Here is an 18,687-nt window from a genome sequence, read left to right as displayed (position 1 = left end):
ATGGAAAGGAGGGATCCACAAGGAGGGATCCACAAGGAGGGATCCATGGAAGGGATGGATCCGTGGAAAGGAGGGATCCACAGGGATGGAGCGATGGCAGGGAATGATGCCCCCAAATCCCAAACCCCACATCCCAGGGTATTTTTCTCAGGGAATGATGCACCCAAATCCCAAATCCCAGGGAACTTTCCCCTTCACAGGAAATGATGCCCCCCAAATCCCAAACCCCACATCCCAGGGCACTTTCCACTTCTCAGGGAACGATGCATCCCAATCCCATATCCCAAATCCCACAGCACCTTTCCCTTTCTCAGGGAATGATGCATCCCAAATCCCAGCACCCAAACCCCACATCCCAGGGCACCTCTCAGTTTCTCAGGGAATGATGCCCCCAAACCCCACATCCCACATCCCAGGGTACTTTTCACTCTTAGGGCATTATGCACCCAAATCCCAAACCCCACATCCCAGGGTATTTTTCTCAGGGAATGATGCCCCCAAACCCCGCATCCCGGGGCACTTTCCCCTTCTCAGGGAACGATGCCCGCAGACCCCTCGGTGCCTCCTGCAGGAGCAGCCCTACCCTTGGCACCCCCTGTGCCAGCGCTGGCGGCTCCACCCGCCCAGCCGGGCACGGGTTCGGAGCCTGGCAGCCGATTGGGGCGGCGCTGGCACGGGGAGGGCTCCGGGGCTGTCCCTCCCCTCCTGCAGAGCAGGGAATTAATTCGCTGATTTAGGGGAGCGCAGGCTCCGCCAGCTGCGGGCGGAAAAACCACCACCGAATCCCCAAAAACCATCATCGCCGAATCCCCAAAAAACCATCACCGAATCCCAAAAACCATCACCGAATCCCAAAAACCATCACCAAAATCTCACCGAATCCCAAAAGCCATCGCCGCATCCCGAAATCCAGCAGGAAATCCCGCGGAGGCGTTCGGGGGAGCAGCAGCAGCAGCCATGGAGGAGCAGCAATAGCGCCCCGAGCCCGTCCCTGTTTCCGAGCCGAACCGCGGAGCAGCGGCCGCTGCCGGGAAAACCGACCTGGATGCATCCGCACGCCGCTCCATCCTCATCCTCCTCGTCCCCGCCGCCATCCGCGGGCCGCACCTGCTGAGCCGCGTCCAGCGGGAGGAGGAATGCGGAGCTGGCGGGGAGGAAGGCTCGGGCTCGCCTTTGTTCCCCTCTGAGCAGCGGCAGCGGTGAGTACGGGATGGATGATGGATGGATGGATGGATGGATGGATGGATGGATGGATGGATGGATGGATGGATGGATGGATGGATGGATGGATGGATGCTGCAGCCGCCTCCAGCCGGGATTTCTCCTTCCCTTCTCCTTCTCTCCTCCTTCTTTTCTCCTTCCCTTCTCCTTTTCTCCTTCCCTCCTCCTCCCTCGGTCCCTCCATGATGCCCGCGGGGCTGGCACGGAGCAGCTGCCGCCGGCCAGGGGGAGGAAATCGGGATTTTCCAGAGCCTGGAGGTGTCTGGGGTAGGGAAGGGCAGGGATGGAGCCAGACCGGGCCAGGGGCTCGCTGGGATGGGCGGGAATGCCAGGCTGGGAGTGCCAATCCTGGGAATGCCGATCTGGAATGCCAATCCTGGAATGCCAGCCTGGGGATGTCGATATGGGAATGTCGATATGGGAATGGCAATTTGGGAATGCTGATCTGGGAGTGCCAATCTGAGAATGCCAATCCTGGAATGCCAGTCTGGGAATGTCGATATGGGAATGGCAGTCTGGGAGTGCCAATCCTGGGAGTGCCAATCTGGAATGCCAATCTGGAATGCCAATCCTGAAATGTCAGTCCTGTGAATGTCAATTTTGGGAGTGCCAATCCCAGAAATGCCAATCCTGGAATGCCAGTCTGGAATGCCAATCGTAGGAATGTCGATCTGGGGATGCCAGTCTGGGAATGTCGATCTGGAAATGCCAATCCTGAAATGCCAGTCCTGGGAATGGCAGTCTGGAATGCCAATCTGGGAAGGTCAGTCTGGGAATGCCAATCCCAGAAATGCCAGTCATGGAATGTCAATCCTGGGATGCCAATCTAGGAATGCCAGTCTGGAATGTCAATCCTGGAATGTCAATCCTGGGATGCCAATCTGAAATGCCAGTCAGGGAATGTCAATCTGGGAATGCCAATCCCAGAAATGCCAGTTTGGGAATGCCAGTCTGGGAATGCTGATCTGGGAATGCCGATCTGGAATGCCAATCTGGGAATGCCAATCTGGAAATGCCAATCTGGAATGCCAATCTGGGAATGCCCCAGGGCAGCCCAGGGCAGCTCACCCTCCCCTCGTCTCCTCTCCCTCAGCACAGAGCGGCTGATGAGCAGATTGGTGCCGGATGAGACACAAGAATGGGAACCCTGTGGGTGTCAGGGGGAGCAGCTGGGGCCCGAACAGACCCACACCCCGACCCTCACCTCCTCCCTGTGCCCCAAAACGTGCCCAGAGTGCAGAATTTCTGCTTTTCCCAACCAATCCCCTCTCACCACCTCCCAAGGGGTGTGGGTGCCCCATCCATGCCAACCTCTGTGCCTCCCCTCTGCAGCCTGAGCCCCTCCTGGGGGATCTGCTGGCCCCGGCCCCCTGAGAGCCATGGGCACCACGGAGGCCACGCTGAGGATGGAGAACGTGGATGTGAAGGAGGAGTGGCAGGACGAGGACTTCCCCAGGTGTGTTCCCCAAAACAAACAAAACAAAACCAGAATCATTTTAATTTAATTTTTTTTTCCCTGTGAGAGACCGTCAGAGTGGGAGGGTCCATGTCCAGGCCTCAGAGGCAACAGGAGCCTGAACTCCAACAGGGGCTCAGAATTTTTGGGGCTGCTCCGAGCGCATCAAAAATCTGGGGATGTTTTTGGCATCTCTGGGTAGGCATGGGAAGGAGCTGGGTGTGGGGCACAGGGAGATTGGGATGGATAGAGGGATCCACAGAGGGTGGAGGGATGCACGTGGGAGTGCATTTATGGATTTATGGACTCATTCCCAGCTCTGAACCCAGCAGAATCCCAAACACAGCAGCGCTGCTGTGCCAGGGTCCCTGCACCCAACGGGTGCCAGCCCTGTGGGGCTGACAGGAGGTGCCAAAGTGGCACCTTCCACCTTCAGATCGGCTCCAGCAGCTGCACAGGGGTGCCAAACCCATCCCAAAACCCATCCCCGAGTGCCTGAACGGCCAGCACATTCCCACCCCCATTCCCAGCTCGTTCCCACTGCCAGGCTGCCGGGGCAGGGCTGGATTCTCCCTCTCTGGGGGCATTCCAGGGACATCCCAAATCCACTGGGTGTGGATTCTCCCTTTCCAGACATCCCAAACCCATGGACATTCCAGGGACATCCCAAACCCACTGGATTTGGGATTCTCCCTCTCATGGACATCCCAAACCCACCAGGTGTGATTCCCCTGCTCCAGGGACATCCCAAACCCACTGGGTGTGGATTCTCCCTTTCCAGACATCCCAAACCCACCAGGGCTGGATTCTCCCTCTCAGGGACATCCTAAATCCAGTGGGTGTGGATTCCCCTACTCCTGGGACATCCCAAACCCATCGGGTGTGGATTCCCCTGCTCCAGGGACATCCCAAACCCAGTGGGTGTGGATTCTCCCTTTCCAGACATCCCAATCCCACCAGGTGTGGATTCCCCTGCTCCAGGGACATCCCAAACCCACTGGATTTGGGATTCTCCCTTTCCAGACATCCCAATCCCACCAGGTGTGGATTCCCCTGCTCCAGGTGGCCCTGCCTGGGCAGCAGGGGTGACACTGAGGGGGTTTCTCAGCTCCCTTCCAATGCTGCCCATTCTTGGATCTGGAGCCCCTGCAGGTGCCCGGGGGCTCTCGGGGCTGGCGCAGCCCCTGCAGCTGCAGGCTCAGAGCCCCAGCATTGCCAGGCACAGAGAAAGGGGCTCCTGTTCCCTGGGATGAGCCTGGCTCTGTTCCTGGCAGCCCCAGCTGCGTGCCCTGTGAGCCCCTCTGTGCTGCAGCCCACAGCGCGGCATTTGTCCTTCCCTCCTCCCCAGCCCCAGAGAGGATAAAATTCCCTCTGAGAGCGGCTGGATCCCTGCCAGCCCCGGGGTTTGATGGAGGGAAAGGAGAGAGAAGTGTGGGAAAGAAAGGGATGGATGGATGGATGGATGGATGGATGGATGGATGGATGGATGGATGATGGATGGATGGATGGTGGATGGATGGATGGATGGATGGATGGATGGATGGATGGATGGATGATGGATGGATGGATGGATGGATGGATGGATGGATGGATGGATGGAGGATGGATGGATGGATGGATGGATGGATGATGGATGGATGGATGGATGGATGGATGGATGGATGGATGATGGATGGATGGATGGTGGATGGATGGATGGATGGATGGATGGATGGATGGATGGATGGATGATGGATGGATGGATGGATGGATGGATGGATGGATGGAGGGATGGATGGATGGATGGATGGATGGATGGATGGATGGATGGATGGATGATGGATGATGGATGGATGGATGAAGGATGGATGATGGATGGATGATGGATGGATGGATGGATGATGGATGATGGATGGATGGATGGATGGATGGATGATGGATGGATGGATGGATGGATGGATGGATGGATGGATGGATGATGGATGGGAATTGTGGAATGGGTTGGAAGCAGCCTTAAAACTCATCTCCCTCCCAAAGTGGGGATTCCTTCCAGCAGACCAGGCTGCTCAGAGAAGAGAGACGGGAAATGAAGGTGTAGGAAGGAAAAGATCATCCCAGAGCTCCCTAAATATCCAGATAAAACTGCTGTGGCTCTGGGGCACCACCTGGGAGCTCTGTCCCACTCTGCCCATGCAGCAGCAAACTCCAGGCCCAGCATTCCATGGAAATCCCTCCTGGAAAGCTCCAGGCACCCCCAAACCCAGGAAAACACCCTGGGAATGAACCCCGGGACAGGCAGAGGGATGTGAGAGGGGAGGGATGAGGCCGGAGCCCTGGGAGGAGCCTCCTCCGGAGGGATTGAGCAGGAACGACGCCAGACAGAGCCCAGACAGCCCCAGGCAAAGCAGGGAAAGCCAGCTGGGCTCTACCGGCAATGAAAATAAATAAATTGTCCTTTTCCAGCCGCTTCCCCGCTGGAAGCGTTGCAATAATAGGGCAGGAGCTGCTGCATGTGGGACAGCCGCTCTCCAGCAGCTGATTTGCTGCAGAGCTATTTTTGCCTGCCTGCCATTAGCCAGTCTTGCCCCGAAAAAAAAAAAAAATAAAAAGAAAAAGAAAAGCCACATCGTAGACAGAGATCTGGGCCGGGAAAACGGGAAAACAGAAAAACAGAACCCGGGCGCTGCTTGAGGGCCCGGGCCGACATTCCAGCGTTTCTGGGAGGCCGAACAGCGGCAACCGCTGCGAGGAGGAGCCGGGAGAGGAGCGGGCGGATCCTCGGGGCTGCCCCGGCCCCGATCCCGGCCCTGCTCGGGCGGCCCGGGGCGGGGAGGCCGTGACCGAGACGCGGGCGGCGCGGAGCGGGAGCATGCTCACTCCTGCATCCGTCCCTGCATCCCTTCCTGCATCCCTTCCTGCATCCCTTCCTGCATCCGTTCTTGCATCCTTCCCTGCATCCATCCCTGCATCCATCCCTGCATCCGTTCTTGCGTCTATTCCTGGATCTATTCCTGCATCTACCCTTGCATCCATCGCTGCAACTGTCCTGTATGCATTCCTGGATCCATCCTTGCTTCCATCACTGCATCCATTCCTGGATCTAACCCTGCATCTATTCCTGCATCTATTCCCTGCATCCATCACTGCATTCATTCCTGCACCCATTCCTGCATCTATTCCTGCATCCATTCCTGGATCTATTCCCTGCATCTAATCCTGCATCTAATTCTGCATCTATTCCCTGCATCCATCCCTGCCTCCCTCCTGCATCCATCCCTCCCCTCATCCCTCCCTGCATCCGTCCCTTCATCCATTCCTGGATCTTTTCCTGCGTCCCTCCCTCACCCCGCGGTCCCGCTCTGTCCCTGCGGCCCGGGGCTGGCCCAGGGCCCCGAGCAGAGCCCCGGCTCTCCCCGAATTCGTCCCGGGGGGTTTTGGAGGCGGGAGGAGCCGCGGGAGGAGGCAGCGATCGCCCCGCAGCAGCCTCGGGGAAGGTGAGCGCGGCTTTCCCTGCCCTCGGCCCGCCCGAGCCGAGCTCGGTGTGAGCAGCACGTACTCAGCTGCCCTCCCTTCTCCTCCCTCGTCCCCATCTGGATGCTGTGTCACCAAGCCGTGCCGGGCGCCAAATCCCGGGACAAACCGCGCCAGGCCCGGGTGGGCGCGGGCAGGGGGAGCCGAGGGGGGCTCGGGGGGTTTTTCCTTCTGCCCCGGGGGTCCTGCACCTGCCTTTGATCGGGCGCTGAGCCCTCATGAATATGCAGTGACCGGCAGCCGGGGATTATCCCTTAATCTGCATATTCATGGGGTTTAATTTGCCTGGTGGCCGCCGTGTCGTGGAAAGGAGCGGGGCAGAGCTGGGCTGGATCCTGTCCCCGCTGTCACCTCCCTCCTTTGCTGTGCGCCGGGGCCATGGGGCTGCGGGACAGCGACTCTGCTCAGGCTCATCATCCTCATCATCCTCATCCTCATCCTCATCTCATCCTCATCCTCGTCCTCATCCTCATCCTCATCATCCTCATCCCCATCCTCATCCTCCCCATCCCCATCCTCATCCTCATCTCATCCTCATCATCCTCATCATCCTCATCCTTGTCCTCATCCTCATCCTCATCCTCATCATCCTCATCATCCTTATCCCCATCCTCATCTCATCCTCATCCTCATCATCCTTATCCCCGTCCTCATCTCTTCCCCATCCTCATCATCCCCATCCCCATCCCCATCCCCATCCCCATCCCCATCCCCATCCCCATCCCCATCCTCATCCTCATCCTCATCCTCATCCTCATCCTCATCCTCATCTCATCCCCATCCCCATCCCCATCCTCATCCTCCTCATCCCCATCCTCAAACCCATCCCCATCCTCATCATCCTCATCATCCTCATCATCCCCATCCCCATCCTCATCCTCATCCCCATTCCCAGATTTGTCCCAGGGATTTCGCAGCTCCTCCCTGGCCAGGGGGAAGGAGGGATCTCAAACAGAGATTTTAGCAGCGTGGACTGGTGGAGTTGGTGGGGTTTGGTGAGGAAATGTCAAACACAGATAATTCCAGGGGCCAGAACAAACCCCAGCTCCAGCTGAGGGGAAAAGCGCCCAGGGTGAGGCTCAGGCACAGCAAAGGTTCCTGGCCACAGCCCAGACCCAAATTCCCACTTTTCCCACCCAGACTGGGGCAGGAGCAGCTCCAGCAGCTGCCCAGGGGTGCCAGCCATACCCTGGGCGTTGATTTTAGCAAGGAAAACTTCCCAATCCGTTGATGCCTCCAGCTGGAGGGGCCCAGATTTGAGCTGGGAGGGTGCAGGAGCTGAGCAGGAGAGGCTGCAAACCCCAGGAAAAGAGGGGTGGCCCCAAAATAGGGGTTGGATGCTGATACCTGGATTTTAGCATGGATTCGACCCAATTCCAGCCCACAGCAGGGGCTGGGAGTCACCCAGGGGGGGCTGAGGTGACAATTTGGGGTCACTGGTCCCAAATAGAGCCAGAACCAAGGAGTCCCTGGGGAAGGAGGTTGTGGATAAAGCTGTGATGGATTGGGGTGAAAACAACCCTGCCTGTGTGCTGTGCCCACCCCAGAGCCCTGCCAGGGAATGGGGACACGGCCCTGGGGTGCCCTAATTAATTAGGGGGTGCCCTAATGAGGAGCCCCAGGGCCTGGCGCTGCCCCTCGGAGCTCCTGCAGAATGAAAATGAGCAGAACACAGAGGAGGAGAGCGCTGCCAAGGCCAGGATTCGCTCCCTGCTGGATTTTTTCATCCCTTGGGGTGGTCTGGAGGTCAGTGGGGATTGCAGAGCAGCCGGGAGGGAAGCCCAGACCCTCAGGGTGACAAAGGGCAGAGCTGGGGTTGGGTTTTTTCCCTGCTGCCTCCATTCCCTCAGGATGATTTCCCCCCCTCATTTCCCCCGCTCTCTGCTGTGTTTTTGTCCTGCAGGCCTCTCCCAGAGGAGACAGGGATGGAGTCTCTGGGAAGCCCCACGGAGGACGAGACCACGTCCTGTAAGTGCCAAATTCTGCAAGCACAGGGGAGCTGCCAGGCAGGGAGGAAACCTTGGATTCTCCACCAAAAAAAAAAAAAATTAAAAATTCTCACTTGGGAAGAGGGAACCAGCAGGGATTTGAAGTTGTTCTTCCATCCTGAGGATTTGGGGGAGGAAACTGGGATTTCAGGGGTGTGGGTGCTCCCATCCCAGTGCCTTCCAGTGGGACCCAGCACCCTGAGGGCTCCAGCTCCATGTTCCAGCAGGAATTATCCTTGAGGATGCCTTGCTCTGTGCCTCCAGAATGTGTTGGAATGCCAGGCTCTTGCTTGTTCTAAGGCCAGGAGGAATAAAACTCAGGACACTCCAGAGTGAGACCTCAATATTATCTTTATTTATTGCAAACTTACGAGGTGCGAGCTCTCACTAACAAGTCGAGAAAGTGAGCTAAATTGGTGTTTATCCAAGGCTATTTAAGTCTTAATTCTTTAATAAACTGTTGGTATCAATATTATTTATATTTATAGTTGATATCTCTATTATTTATGCTTCTAACTCGATTATGATTACTGGAAACCTGCAGCACAGACGTAATTAGAGAAAACTGAAGAAGAAGAAAGTGTAAAAAAGACAATTAACCTACTGAAAATTTTCTACCTTGGTTTCTATATATTGCTATGCACTAAAGCCCCAAATCTAAGGTTTTTTACCTCGTGAGATCACACAGCACTGCCCAAACCCCACACACCCTGTCAGTTTTCTTTTCCTCTGGACTCCAGCTCCCCCCAACACCCTGAACTTCAACGGGGCCCATCGGAAGAGGAAGACCCTGGTGGCACCCGAGATCAACATTTCCCTGGACCAGAGCGAGGGCTCCATCCTCTCCGACGACTTCCTGGACACCCCAGACGACCTGGACATCAACGTGGACGACATCGAGACCCCTGACGAGACGGATTCCCTCGAGTTCCTGGGCAACGGCAACGAGCTGGAATGGGAAGGTAAAAGAACATCATTTTTTCAAAGTTATTGCGACTGTGTGTTAGTAAAATAAAGTTGTGAATATATTCATAATTAAGTAAAATTTAAATGATGAATAAATCGGCCCGAAAATAAAAATAATTAATAAATCGGCCCCAAAAATAAAAATAATGAATAAATTGGCCCAGATCAGTGAGCTGGAATGGGAAGGTAAAACAACCCTGGTTCTGGGTGAGCGTTGCCAGGGGTTGGGGTGGTTTTTTCTGCCTCATTTTAAAGATTTTTGTTAGTAAATGAATATATGAATCTATATATATATATGAATATATATACATATGAATATATATATATTTATGAATATATTCATAATTAAATAAAATTTAAATTATTAATAAATTGGCCCCCCCAAAAAATTATGAATAAATTGGCCCAATTTATATTATATTGTAGAAATAACTTTTAAATCTCCCTCTGATAAGCAGAGGGAGATTTTAAAGTTATTTCTACAATATTTGGGCAGCAGAGCAAGGTTAAAACCTGTAGGATTGTACCCTCTTCTGAATGGTTAGGCGAATTTATGCAATGTCATTTTTCGAGGTTATTACGACTGTGTGTTAGTAAAATAAAATTATGAATATATTAATAATTAAATAAAATAAAAATGATTAATAAATTGGTCCAAAAATAAAAATAATTAATAAATTGGTCCAAAAATAAAAATAATGAATAAATTGAATAAATGAATAAATAAAAATAAATTAATAAAGAATAAAAACAATGAATAAATTGGCCCAGATCAAGGCTGGAGGTGAAACCCCATCAGAGCATCATCCCTGAGCGTCCTTGGCTGATAAGAAAGTGAATTTTTTGAGAACCCCACAACATCGGTGTTCCCAAAGCTCTTCCCCATTCCTCCTCAAGGCCAGAGCCCTTTGTCCCTTTCCCAGATGACACCCCGGTGGCCACGGCCAAGAACATGCCAGGGGACAGCGCAGACCTGTTTGGGGACGGTGGCACCGAGGATGGCAGTGCCACCAACGGGCGCCTCTGGAGAACCGTCATCATCGGCGAGCAGGAGCACAGGATCGACCTGCAGATGATCAAACCCTACATGAGGGTGGTGACGCACGGAGGTGAGCCCAAACCCTGGTCCCTCTGTCCCTCTGTCCCTCTGTCCATCCCGCCAAGGCTGGCTGGGCCCTGTTTGGGGGGGAAAATTTGGGGTTTTTCGGTAGAAAAGCACCAAAGCGCTCAGATGGTGCTGAAAATGTTTAGTGACTGTAGAATTGTCATCTGGAGGGATTGTGCCAGTCCCTGGGATGCTCCAGGGTCCACACATGTGCAGTCAGGTTTGTTTCCAAAGTCCAAGCCAAGCCAAGGGGCAATCCAGCTTTAAAACCCCAAAATCCATTCCCTGAACCCCAAACCCACATTATAACCAAGCCAAGGAGGAAATTTCACAGTGGAAAACATCTGAAGAGAGAAACGCTCACCTGGAGCTGAGCAGAGACACAAAAACCACCCCAGGGCCAAATTTCAGCGCTGTTTTCCCCTCAGCTGTCCCGTTTTTGCCTGGAAAGTGTCACTTTGGTGGTTTTTTTGGGCAGGATACTACGGAGAAGGTCTCAACGCCATCATCGTCTTTGCTGCCTGCTACCTCCCCGACAGCAACCTGGCAGATTATCACTACATCATGGAGAACCTCTTCCTGTGAGTGCCTGGGAGGGACAGCAGCCTGGGGGAGCCCTGGTTGTGGGTTTGTCTGGGTTGGGATTGAAGGAACTTGAGGCAGGAATTCGTGTTTGGGCTCGGGTGTTTGTTATCTCTTATCAGTAAAACAGTCTCACTGCTGTGAGTTGGGCAGCAAGGCACAAAATGGCCAACAGTCTCTTGGTACAAGAGATTTTAAGACTAAACCATCCAATTAAGAGCTGACACCTGGATTATTTTCCCTTTTAACCCAATAACTGATCCCAGTGTGGATTTTTACACCCAATTACAAAATGCCGCCCAAACCCAAGAAGAAGAAACCCAGGACAGCACCCTGTGCCCTCCATCTTTCTCACATCCACAACACTCTAAAAACCCCAAAACCTCAATTTCTCACCCAGTGCTACACCTGCACCACTGTCTATAATCCATTTCACACTTTTGTGGATTATATTTTGAAGTTTAGGAAACTTTCTCCATGGGTGAGGGTCAAAGTCAGTGCTGCCCTGAGGGCCAGGGCACCCCAGAGCAGACAGAGGAATATTCCCAGTGCTCTGGGCATCCAGAGGAAAGCACACAGCAGCTTCCCTGGAATTTCAGCTGGGAGCAGGCTGGATGCAAGCCCAGCCCTGCCAGGGGCTGCTGGGACACTGGTGGGACACTGGTGGGACACTGGTGGGACATTGGTGGGACATTGGTGGGACACTGGTGGGACACTGGTGGGACACTGGTGGCACAATGGGCACAGTTCCGAGTCCAACAAGGCCAAGAATTCAAATATTGCAGGAATTATGGCCAGGATGGACTCACTGTGCCCAGCCTGGGACAGTCCCTGCTGAGCAGGGCACAAAGTTCTGACCCCTGAGGGACACCCAGGCCACCAAAGCTGTTCCCAGCCCTATAAAGAGGCTCTGGAGCTGTTCCAGGGTGGCACGGGGGCGCTTGCGGAAATCTCGAGGATGTTTGTGGGGTCTCACTGGGTTCCTCTCGGTGCCCCCGGGCAGGTATGTGATCAGCAGCCTGGAGCTGCTGGTGGCTGAGGATTACATGATCGTGTACCTGAACGGGGCCACGCCGCGCAGGAGGATGCCAGGCCTGGGCTGGCTCAAGAAGTGCTACCAGATGATCGACAGAAGGTGAGGAACCTGCTCCTGGGGCCTCTCCAGAGGAAAATCAGAGGCTGCTTGTGACCCCTGGTGTTCGCAGGGGTGAGGGAAGAGATGAGGGTGTGACTCCGTGTTTCAAAAGGCTTGATTTATTGTTTTATGATGTATATTACATTAAAACTATACTAAAAGAATAGAAGAAAAGGTTCTCATCAAAAGGCTGGCTAAGGATAGAAAGGAATGAATAACAAAGGTTTGTGGCCAGCTCACTGTAACTGCCCATTAATTAGAAACAACGACATGACCCCAATCCCAGATGCACCTGTTGCATTCCACAGCAGTAGATAACCATTGTTTGCATTTTGTTCCTGAGGCCTCTCAGCTTCCCAGGAGGAAAAAATCCTAAGGAATGGATTTTTTATAAAAGTTGTCTGCCACAGCTGTTCCTCAGCAGGAACGAGCCTGAGCCAGTCCCACATTCCTTACACCTGCCAGGTGCTGGAATGCACCTCAGAAATCACCTCAGTGCCCTCCCCTTGGGCAGGCACAGCTCCCACCACCCCAGGCTGCTCCCAGCCCTGTCCAGGGATATTTTGGTTTATAATGACATTTCCAGAGCAGTGCTCCACATCCTGCTGAGCTGGGATGAGCTTCCCAAGGGTTTCACCTGGGCAGCCCCTGCTGGAGCCCAGCACAGCACAGGGCAGCTCAGGAAACGTCCCTGGGATGTGACTCTGTCCCCTGACCTGTCCCCAGGCTGAGGAAGAACCTCAAGGCCCTGATCATCGTGCACCCCTCGTGGTTCATCAGGACTGTCCTGGCCATCTCCAGGCCCTTCATCAGGTGGGCACAGCAGCCCCAGGCTCAGCAGGTGTGGGGTGGGAGCTTGGAATCACAGAGTGATGGAGCATCCTCGGTTTGAGGGATCCACAGGGACCATCCAGCCCAGCCCCTGGCCCTGCAGAGGCTCCCCAACAATCCCAACCTGTCCCAGAGTGGTGTCCAGGGGCTCCTGCAGCTCTGGCAGGGCTGGGAAGGGACCATTCCCTAGGGAATTCAGTGCCCACCACCCTCTGGGGAAAGAACCTTTCCCTGATCTCCATCCCAAATCCCAGAATCTCTCCCTGATCTCCATCCCAAACCCTCTTAACCTTTCCCCGATCTCCACCTGAAATCTCAGAATCTTTCCCTGATCTCCATCCCAAACCCCCTGAACCTCTCCCTGATCCCCTGAACCTTTCCCTGATCTCCATCCCAAACCCTTGAACCTTTCCTGATCCCCTGAACCTCTCCCTGATCTCCATCCCAAACCCTTGAACCTTTCCTGATCTCCATCCCAAACCCCTGAACCTTTCCTGATCCCCTGAACCTCTCCCTGATCTCCATCCCAAACCCTTGAACCTTTCCTGATCCCCTGAACCTCTCCCTGATCTCCATCCCAAACCCCTGAACCTTCCCCTGATCTCCATCCCACCTCAGCCCCAGCCCTTCCCTGGGTTTTAATCCCATAAATCACATTTCAAGCTCACCCTCAGCCAGCGGTGACCAGGGTGGAGCTCCCCCTTGTCCTGCACCCCTCAGACCCCCCAGTGCCACCTCCAGAGGTGTTTTTGGAGCCCCTGGGGTGGCAGTGCCTCTCTCTCCGTGTCTCTCCCTGCTAGTGTGAAGTTCATCAACAAGATCCAGTACGTGCACAGCCTGGAGGAGCTGGAGCAGCTCATCCCCATGGAGCACGTGCAGATCCCAGAGTGTGTCCTGCAGTGAGTGCCAGGGGGGCCCTGGGGCTCTGGGGGGGACAGCTGGGGGTCCTGAGCCCAAATCCATGGGTGGGGAGGGCAAACCTGCCCAGAGCCTGGGCAAAGCTGGCCCCAGCCAAGGAATGGCTCCTGACTGTGGCTCACAGCTTCTGCCCCTCAGCAAACACCAAACAATGGGGCTAAAAGGGAACAGCAGCAGCTAAAGGAGGTTTTGTCTCTGTTGCAGGTATGAAGAGGAGAGGATCAAGGCCAGGAAAGAAAGGTAAGATGGATTTGGGGAGGGATGGAGAGCGGCTCCTCTCCAGGGCTCATCCATCACCCCAGGAAGGCCCTGGGGGCTCCTCCTTCCCACTGGGGATGGATTCCCAACGGGATTTGTGTTTACAGGGCAGAGGAGAAACAAGACATGGCTGAGAGGGAAAGGTAAGGACTCTGATTTACCCTTCCCTTCCCTCTGATTTCCCCTCCTCTGATTTCCCCTTTTCTCTGATTTCTCCCCTCCTCTGATTTCCCCTTTTCTCTGATTTCCCCTTCCTCTGATTTCCCCTTTTCTCTGATTTCCCCTTTTCTCTGATTTCTCCCCTCCTCTGATTTCCCCTTTTCTCTGATTTCCCCTTTTCTCTGATTTCTTCCCTCCTCTGATTTCCCCTTCCCTTGGAGAGTCTCTGGGCATGAGAACAGCCCCCCAGCTTGGGAGCCCCCCTGGGATCCACCAGGGCATTCCCAGCGTGTCCAGGAGCTGATAAAGGCTGGAACTGTAGGGAAGGGAAATTCTGGAGGGGTTTGGAAGATAAAATCCTTCACCAGGGTAATGTGGCTCTGGTCCTGAGCAGACACAGCCTCTCTTCTTATTCCAGTTCCTGAGGGGAGCAGGGAAAGATGCCCTGGATGAGGCTGAAATATTCCTGGAGCTCAGGGCAGAGAGGGGGATTGGTTTATTTTGAGATTTATTTGAGATTTGAGATTTATTAATTTTTTATTATTATTTATTTATTAGTTATTAGTTATTATTTATTAGTTATTATTTTTATTTTCATTTTCATTTTTATTTTTAATTTTTATTTTAATTTTTGATTTTATTATTTATTATTCATTATTCATTATTTAATAATTATTATTTATTTTAGTATTTATTATTTCTTTATTTTTTATTTTTTATGGACCATGTGCTGGAGGTTTATTTATTTTTATTTTCTCTTTGCAGCATGCCTGTGCCCCCAGCAGAGGATCAGGAGACCAGGTTTGAGCTCTTGGTGTGGCTGGGTCCCATCCTGTGCCATTTGTGATCCAGGTTCCCCCAGCCTGGTGTCACTTTGTCCCCTCTGCCCACGAAATCCATGGCTGGCACCATCAGTGTCCCCAGCAACACTTTCACCCAAATTCCCTCGTTGTTTTTTGTCGGTGTGGTGGCAATAACCACATTTTTGACCTCAGTTTGAGCCTGAAAATGCCTCCTGTCCCTTTTCCCAGCATGTCCTGAGTGGCAGCAGCACCGAGCATGGAGCAGAAGGAGCAGCCTGGAGCCACCACCTCAACAAGGACCTCTGGGGACAAGAGCTTGCCACCACCTTCCCCCAAGCCCTGTAAATCCTGGAGCCTGCCTCCTCTGCCTCCAAAGTCCTTTCACCTCTTGGGAATCACTTTCCTTTTTTTTTAAAAATAGAAAAGAAAAAGAAGAACAAAAAACCAAACAAACCCCCCCAGAACACGAAGCAGGAGCAGCACTTTACAGCACAGGTTCTGGTGTGTTTAGGGAATGGTCCGTGGAGAGCATTGCACAGCGCAGATACTCACTGTGTATCCTTGGAGTAAGTCAAGAGCATCCTCCAGCCCATGAATCTCCAGCCCAGAGAGAGAATTTATTTTGGTTTCGATGATAAAACCTTCCCTTCGCTCGCTGCTGGCCAGCACGGAGCACCCCAGGCTCCTCCAGGACACCCCAAAAGCTGAGAACAACCACACAGGCAATGGCAAGAGCTTTCCCCTCCTTTCTCCAGCCAGTGTGAGTTTCTTCCAGAAGATTCCGAGTGCAGCACTGCCAGCTCCCACCGTTCCTCTGGAACTCATTGCCAGCAGGAAATCTCATGGTTTTTCCTGGTTTTTCCTGTTTTTTTCCTGATTTATCCCATCCAGGAGCATGAGGCACTCTGAAGGGATCCCACAGAACCTTCTCCTGAGGGCACACACCCCAAAGGGGTTTGGAAGGAGTTTTCCATGATAAGGAAGTTCCCCAGGCCCTGTTTTGGTCTCCACTGGACAATCACTCTCTGCTGATGCTGCTGAAGTGTTGGGAGGCTCCCTGAGGAGGGAAATGCTCCTCCAGCACATTAAATTCCTCCTAAAATTCCACATTCCAGCCTGGGATGGCCCCATGGAGGGTGCAGGACACGGGGGTGGCTGCTGGAACCCAGAGGTGCAGGTGGGACTTGGACTCTTGGGATTCGGGACTGGGACTCGTGAGGGTTCTGTGAGCAAAGGAAGGGGGAAAGAAATGAAGGAACATTTAAAATTCTTTGGAAATTCCTGATTTCAGAGGCACAGCCAGCTTGCATGGCCTCAGGCTGGGTCCCTGGAATGGCCAAGGCCAGGCTGGGACAGTGGGAGATGTCCCTGCCCGTGGCACGGTGGCACTGATGGGATTTGAGTTCCCTCCAAACCATTTTTTAGGTTTTCCTGATCCCATGATCAGCTAAAACCCCTCTCAAACTCCTGCAGATGAGGAATCCCCTTCTCATTTCTTCACTTCACCACCCCTTTCATTCTCCAGATGAAGAATTCCCTTCTCATGGTTTCAAGGAGAATCCTGGGTTTCTCCTGGAAGTGGGGATGGCTCCTCTGGACACACAAAGCTGCTTTTCTCCTCCTTTCAGTGAACAAAACCACGCTGGGTGAGCCCCTTCCTCCCCTTGGGTGCTCCAAGGAAGCACCAAAATGACTTTTCAAACCTTAATTCTCATTTGAGACGTTCTCCTCACACGCTCCAGCCAGGGATGGAAAGCAGAGCTCTGCGCCCACAGCACCAGCCCAGAGGCTGAAGATGGAAAAGAAAAATAAAATTCCACATTCCATCTGAACGAGATAATTATAAACCAATTATTGACAAAATATTCCAAGTTGGAAGGGGCTGGGATCATGGCAGGGTGGCACTGGATGGGATTTAATTTCAGCTGGGAAAAGGACAGATCCCCAATTTCCCTTCATGAGATGGAGGTGGGCACTCGTTTCCATACAAAAAAAAAAATCAATTTTTAACTTCTTGGAAGAGATTTTTGGTTTTGTTCTGTTTCAAAAAGAGCACTTTGTCATGGAGCACTCCAAGTGCTGTGCATTAGATTTTAATTTTGCACAGCTTTATAAGCATGTAAAGTTTATGTTCATGGATGGATGGATGGATGGATGGACACATGGATAAAGTTTTTATGTCTTTTAACACAGAGAAGAACCTGCCGCCCCATCAATTAGAAAAAAAAAAAAAAATACAAATTTTTGGACAAAAACAGCAAAAAAAGAAAATGTCCCTGTCCCAAAGGTGGAGTGACAAATCTCAGCTGGATGGGGAGAAATCTGCACTGCTGCTGGTGGAAATGCATTTCCAGTGGGACTTTGACCAGTCTATAAATATATAAATATGTTTAAAGGAGAAAATGAAATGAACTCATCCCTTGAGCAATACTGCTGGACTGCTCAGTGCCCCCTGTTCCTGCCTCAGAAATCAGCCCTGCAGGACCAAGATCTTCATTTCTCAGTTCCCTGGATTGCATCGAGCACTTTCTGGTCTGATTTGACTTTTCCTGAGGTTTTTCCTCCCATGGGAAGTCGCGTTTTAGCTGCAGGAAATGTTCTTTTATGCCCAAATTCACCAAGTCCCGGTGGTTTTACTCGATGTGTGTTTCATGGCCGGACCTCAATTCGCTCCACGTCAGCCTGAAAAATCCAATTTCTTCCTGTGCAGGGCAGGAATTCCCTTCCCCTCTCCTGGAGGATTTATCCTCAGCCCCAGAAACTCCAAATTTTCTGCTTTTTACACCCAGAACTGGGGCTGGCCATGAGTTTTTGTCGTGGTTCACCAGGAAGGCACAGGAACCAAAGCTGGATTCCAGGGCAGGAATTCACCCCAATCCTTCCTCTCCAGTGCTGTGCAAATGTAAATGGATATTTAGAGATTCCCTCATGGTTATTTTTCCATCTTTACTCCCCACAGAGGTGCAGAAAAAGGTTTTAAAGGTGAAAAATCCTCTTTTTTAGAGGGTTTCAAAAACCAGGAGTCAAGGAAGGGCTGTGGCAGGAAAAAGGGACAAAAAACCCCACAAAAAGCACATTTTCCTCTTTTCTATTTCCTTCTTTCCTTCCTTCCTGGCAGCCAGAAACTCAGCAGGTTTTGGTAAAGGACAATAAACCACAATCCCAGGGGTTTAATTTAATTTTTTTGTTCCTTTCCAGCCCAACCCCACCTGTACAAACGTGTGAAATGTCATTTTCTGCAGTGGTTGTAATTTAGGTGGTTTGTGCTAGCAGACTCTTCATCTGTACCCTGAGTTTTGCTTTGTATTATTCCATAAATTCTGTGGATATTCTATTAAAATGAGACTAATCCTTCAGCCACAAGATTCTGTCAAGTAGATTTTATTTAGGATTTGGCTTCATGTGGAAAATATGAGGGAAATTCGTTGTTTGGATGTTGTTCCCTTGAAGAAAGGCATTCAAAGGAAATTCTGACACTGCAAAATTCCAATTATTTTACTAAAATAACTCCTGGAGGATTCTTTCCCAAAAAGAGCCATGGAAAAAATTCCTTTCCTTGGGTTTCTCTCAACCTGCACAGGACCCTGCTCGTCTCAAGTTGTTTAATCTCACATTATTTTTATATTTATTTTTATAATCCAATTAATACCATGACTGGAAATTGAGAATTATAAACCCAAACACACAAAAATCAACCCAGAGCCACTTAAATGGAAAAATACCCAAACCCCAAGAACCCCTTTTTTATTTGTAAT

General features: G+C 52.1%; 1 protein-coding gene across 2 annotated transcripts; it reads left to right on the top strand.

Moving 5' to 3' along the window:
* The first annotated feature begins 1,109 nt into the window (after positions 1-1,109).
* On the top strand, positions 1,110-17,157 carry ATCAY (ATCAY kinesin light chain interacting caytaxin). 2 transcript variants are annotated; one of them, XM_058040768.1, is made up of 13 exons: positions 1,110-1,199; positions 2,554-2,677; positions 8,091-8,155; positions 8,916-9,137; positions 10,065-10,250; positions 10,725-10,827; positions 11,832-11,963; positions 12,690-12,776; positions 13,595-13,693; positions 13,917-13,952; positions 14,078-14,113; positions 14,895-14,930; positions 15,161-17,157. In XM_058040768.1, the coding sequence occupies exons 2-13, from the start codon at positions 2,601-2,603 to the stop codon at positions 15,168-15,170; spliced, it is 1,089 nt and encodes a 362-aa protein (XP_057896751.1). In that variant the 5' UTR covers positions 1,110-1,199; positions 2,554-2,600; the 3' UTR covers positions 15,171-17,157. The 2 variants fall into 2 exon arrangements, with proteins under 2 accessions (XP_057896751.1, XP_057896752.1); XM_058040769.1 differs by lacking the exon at positions 2,554-2,677 and having other exon boundaries at positions 1,119-1,199.
* The last annotated feature ends 1,530 nt before the right edge of the window (positions 17,158-18,687 follow it).

The sequence above is a fragment of the Melospiza georgiana genome, chromosome 26 (genome assembly GCF_028018845.1).
Source record: "Melospiza georgiana isolate bMelGeo1 chromosome 26, bMelGeo1.pri, whole genome shotgun sequence".
NCBI classification, from domain to species: Eukaryota; Metazoa; Chordata; class Aves; order Passeriformes; family Passerellidae; genus Melospiza; species Melospiza georgiana.
Note: the sequence above shows the minus strand (reverse complement) of the source record. Positions and strands in the feature narration are given on the sequence as shown.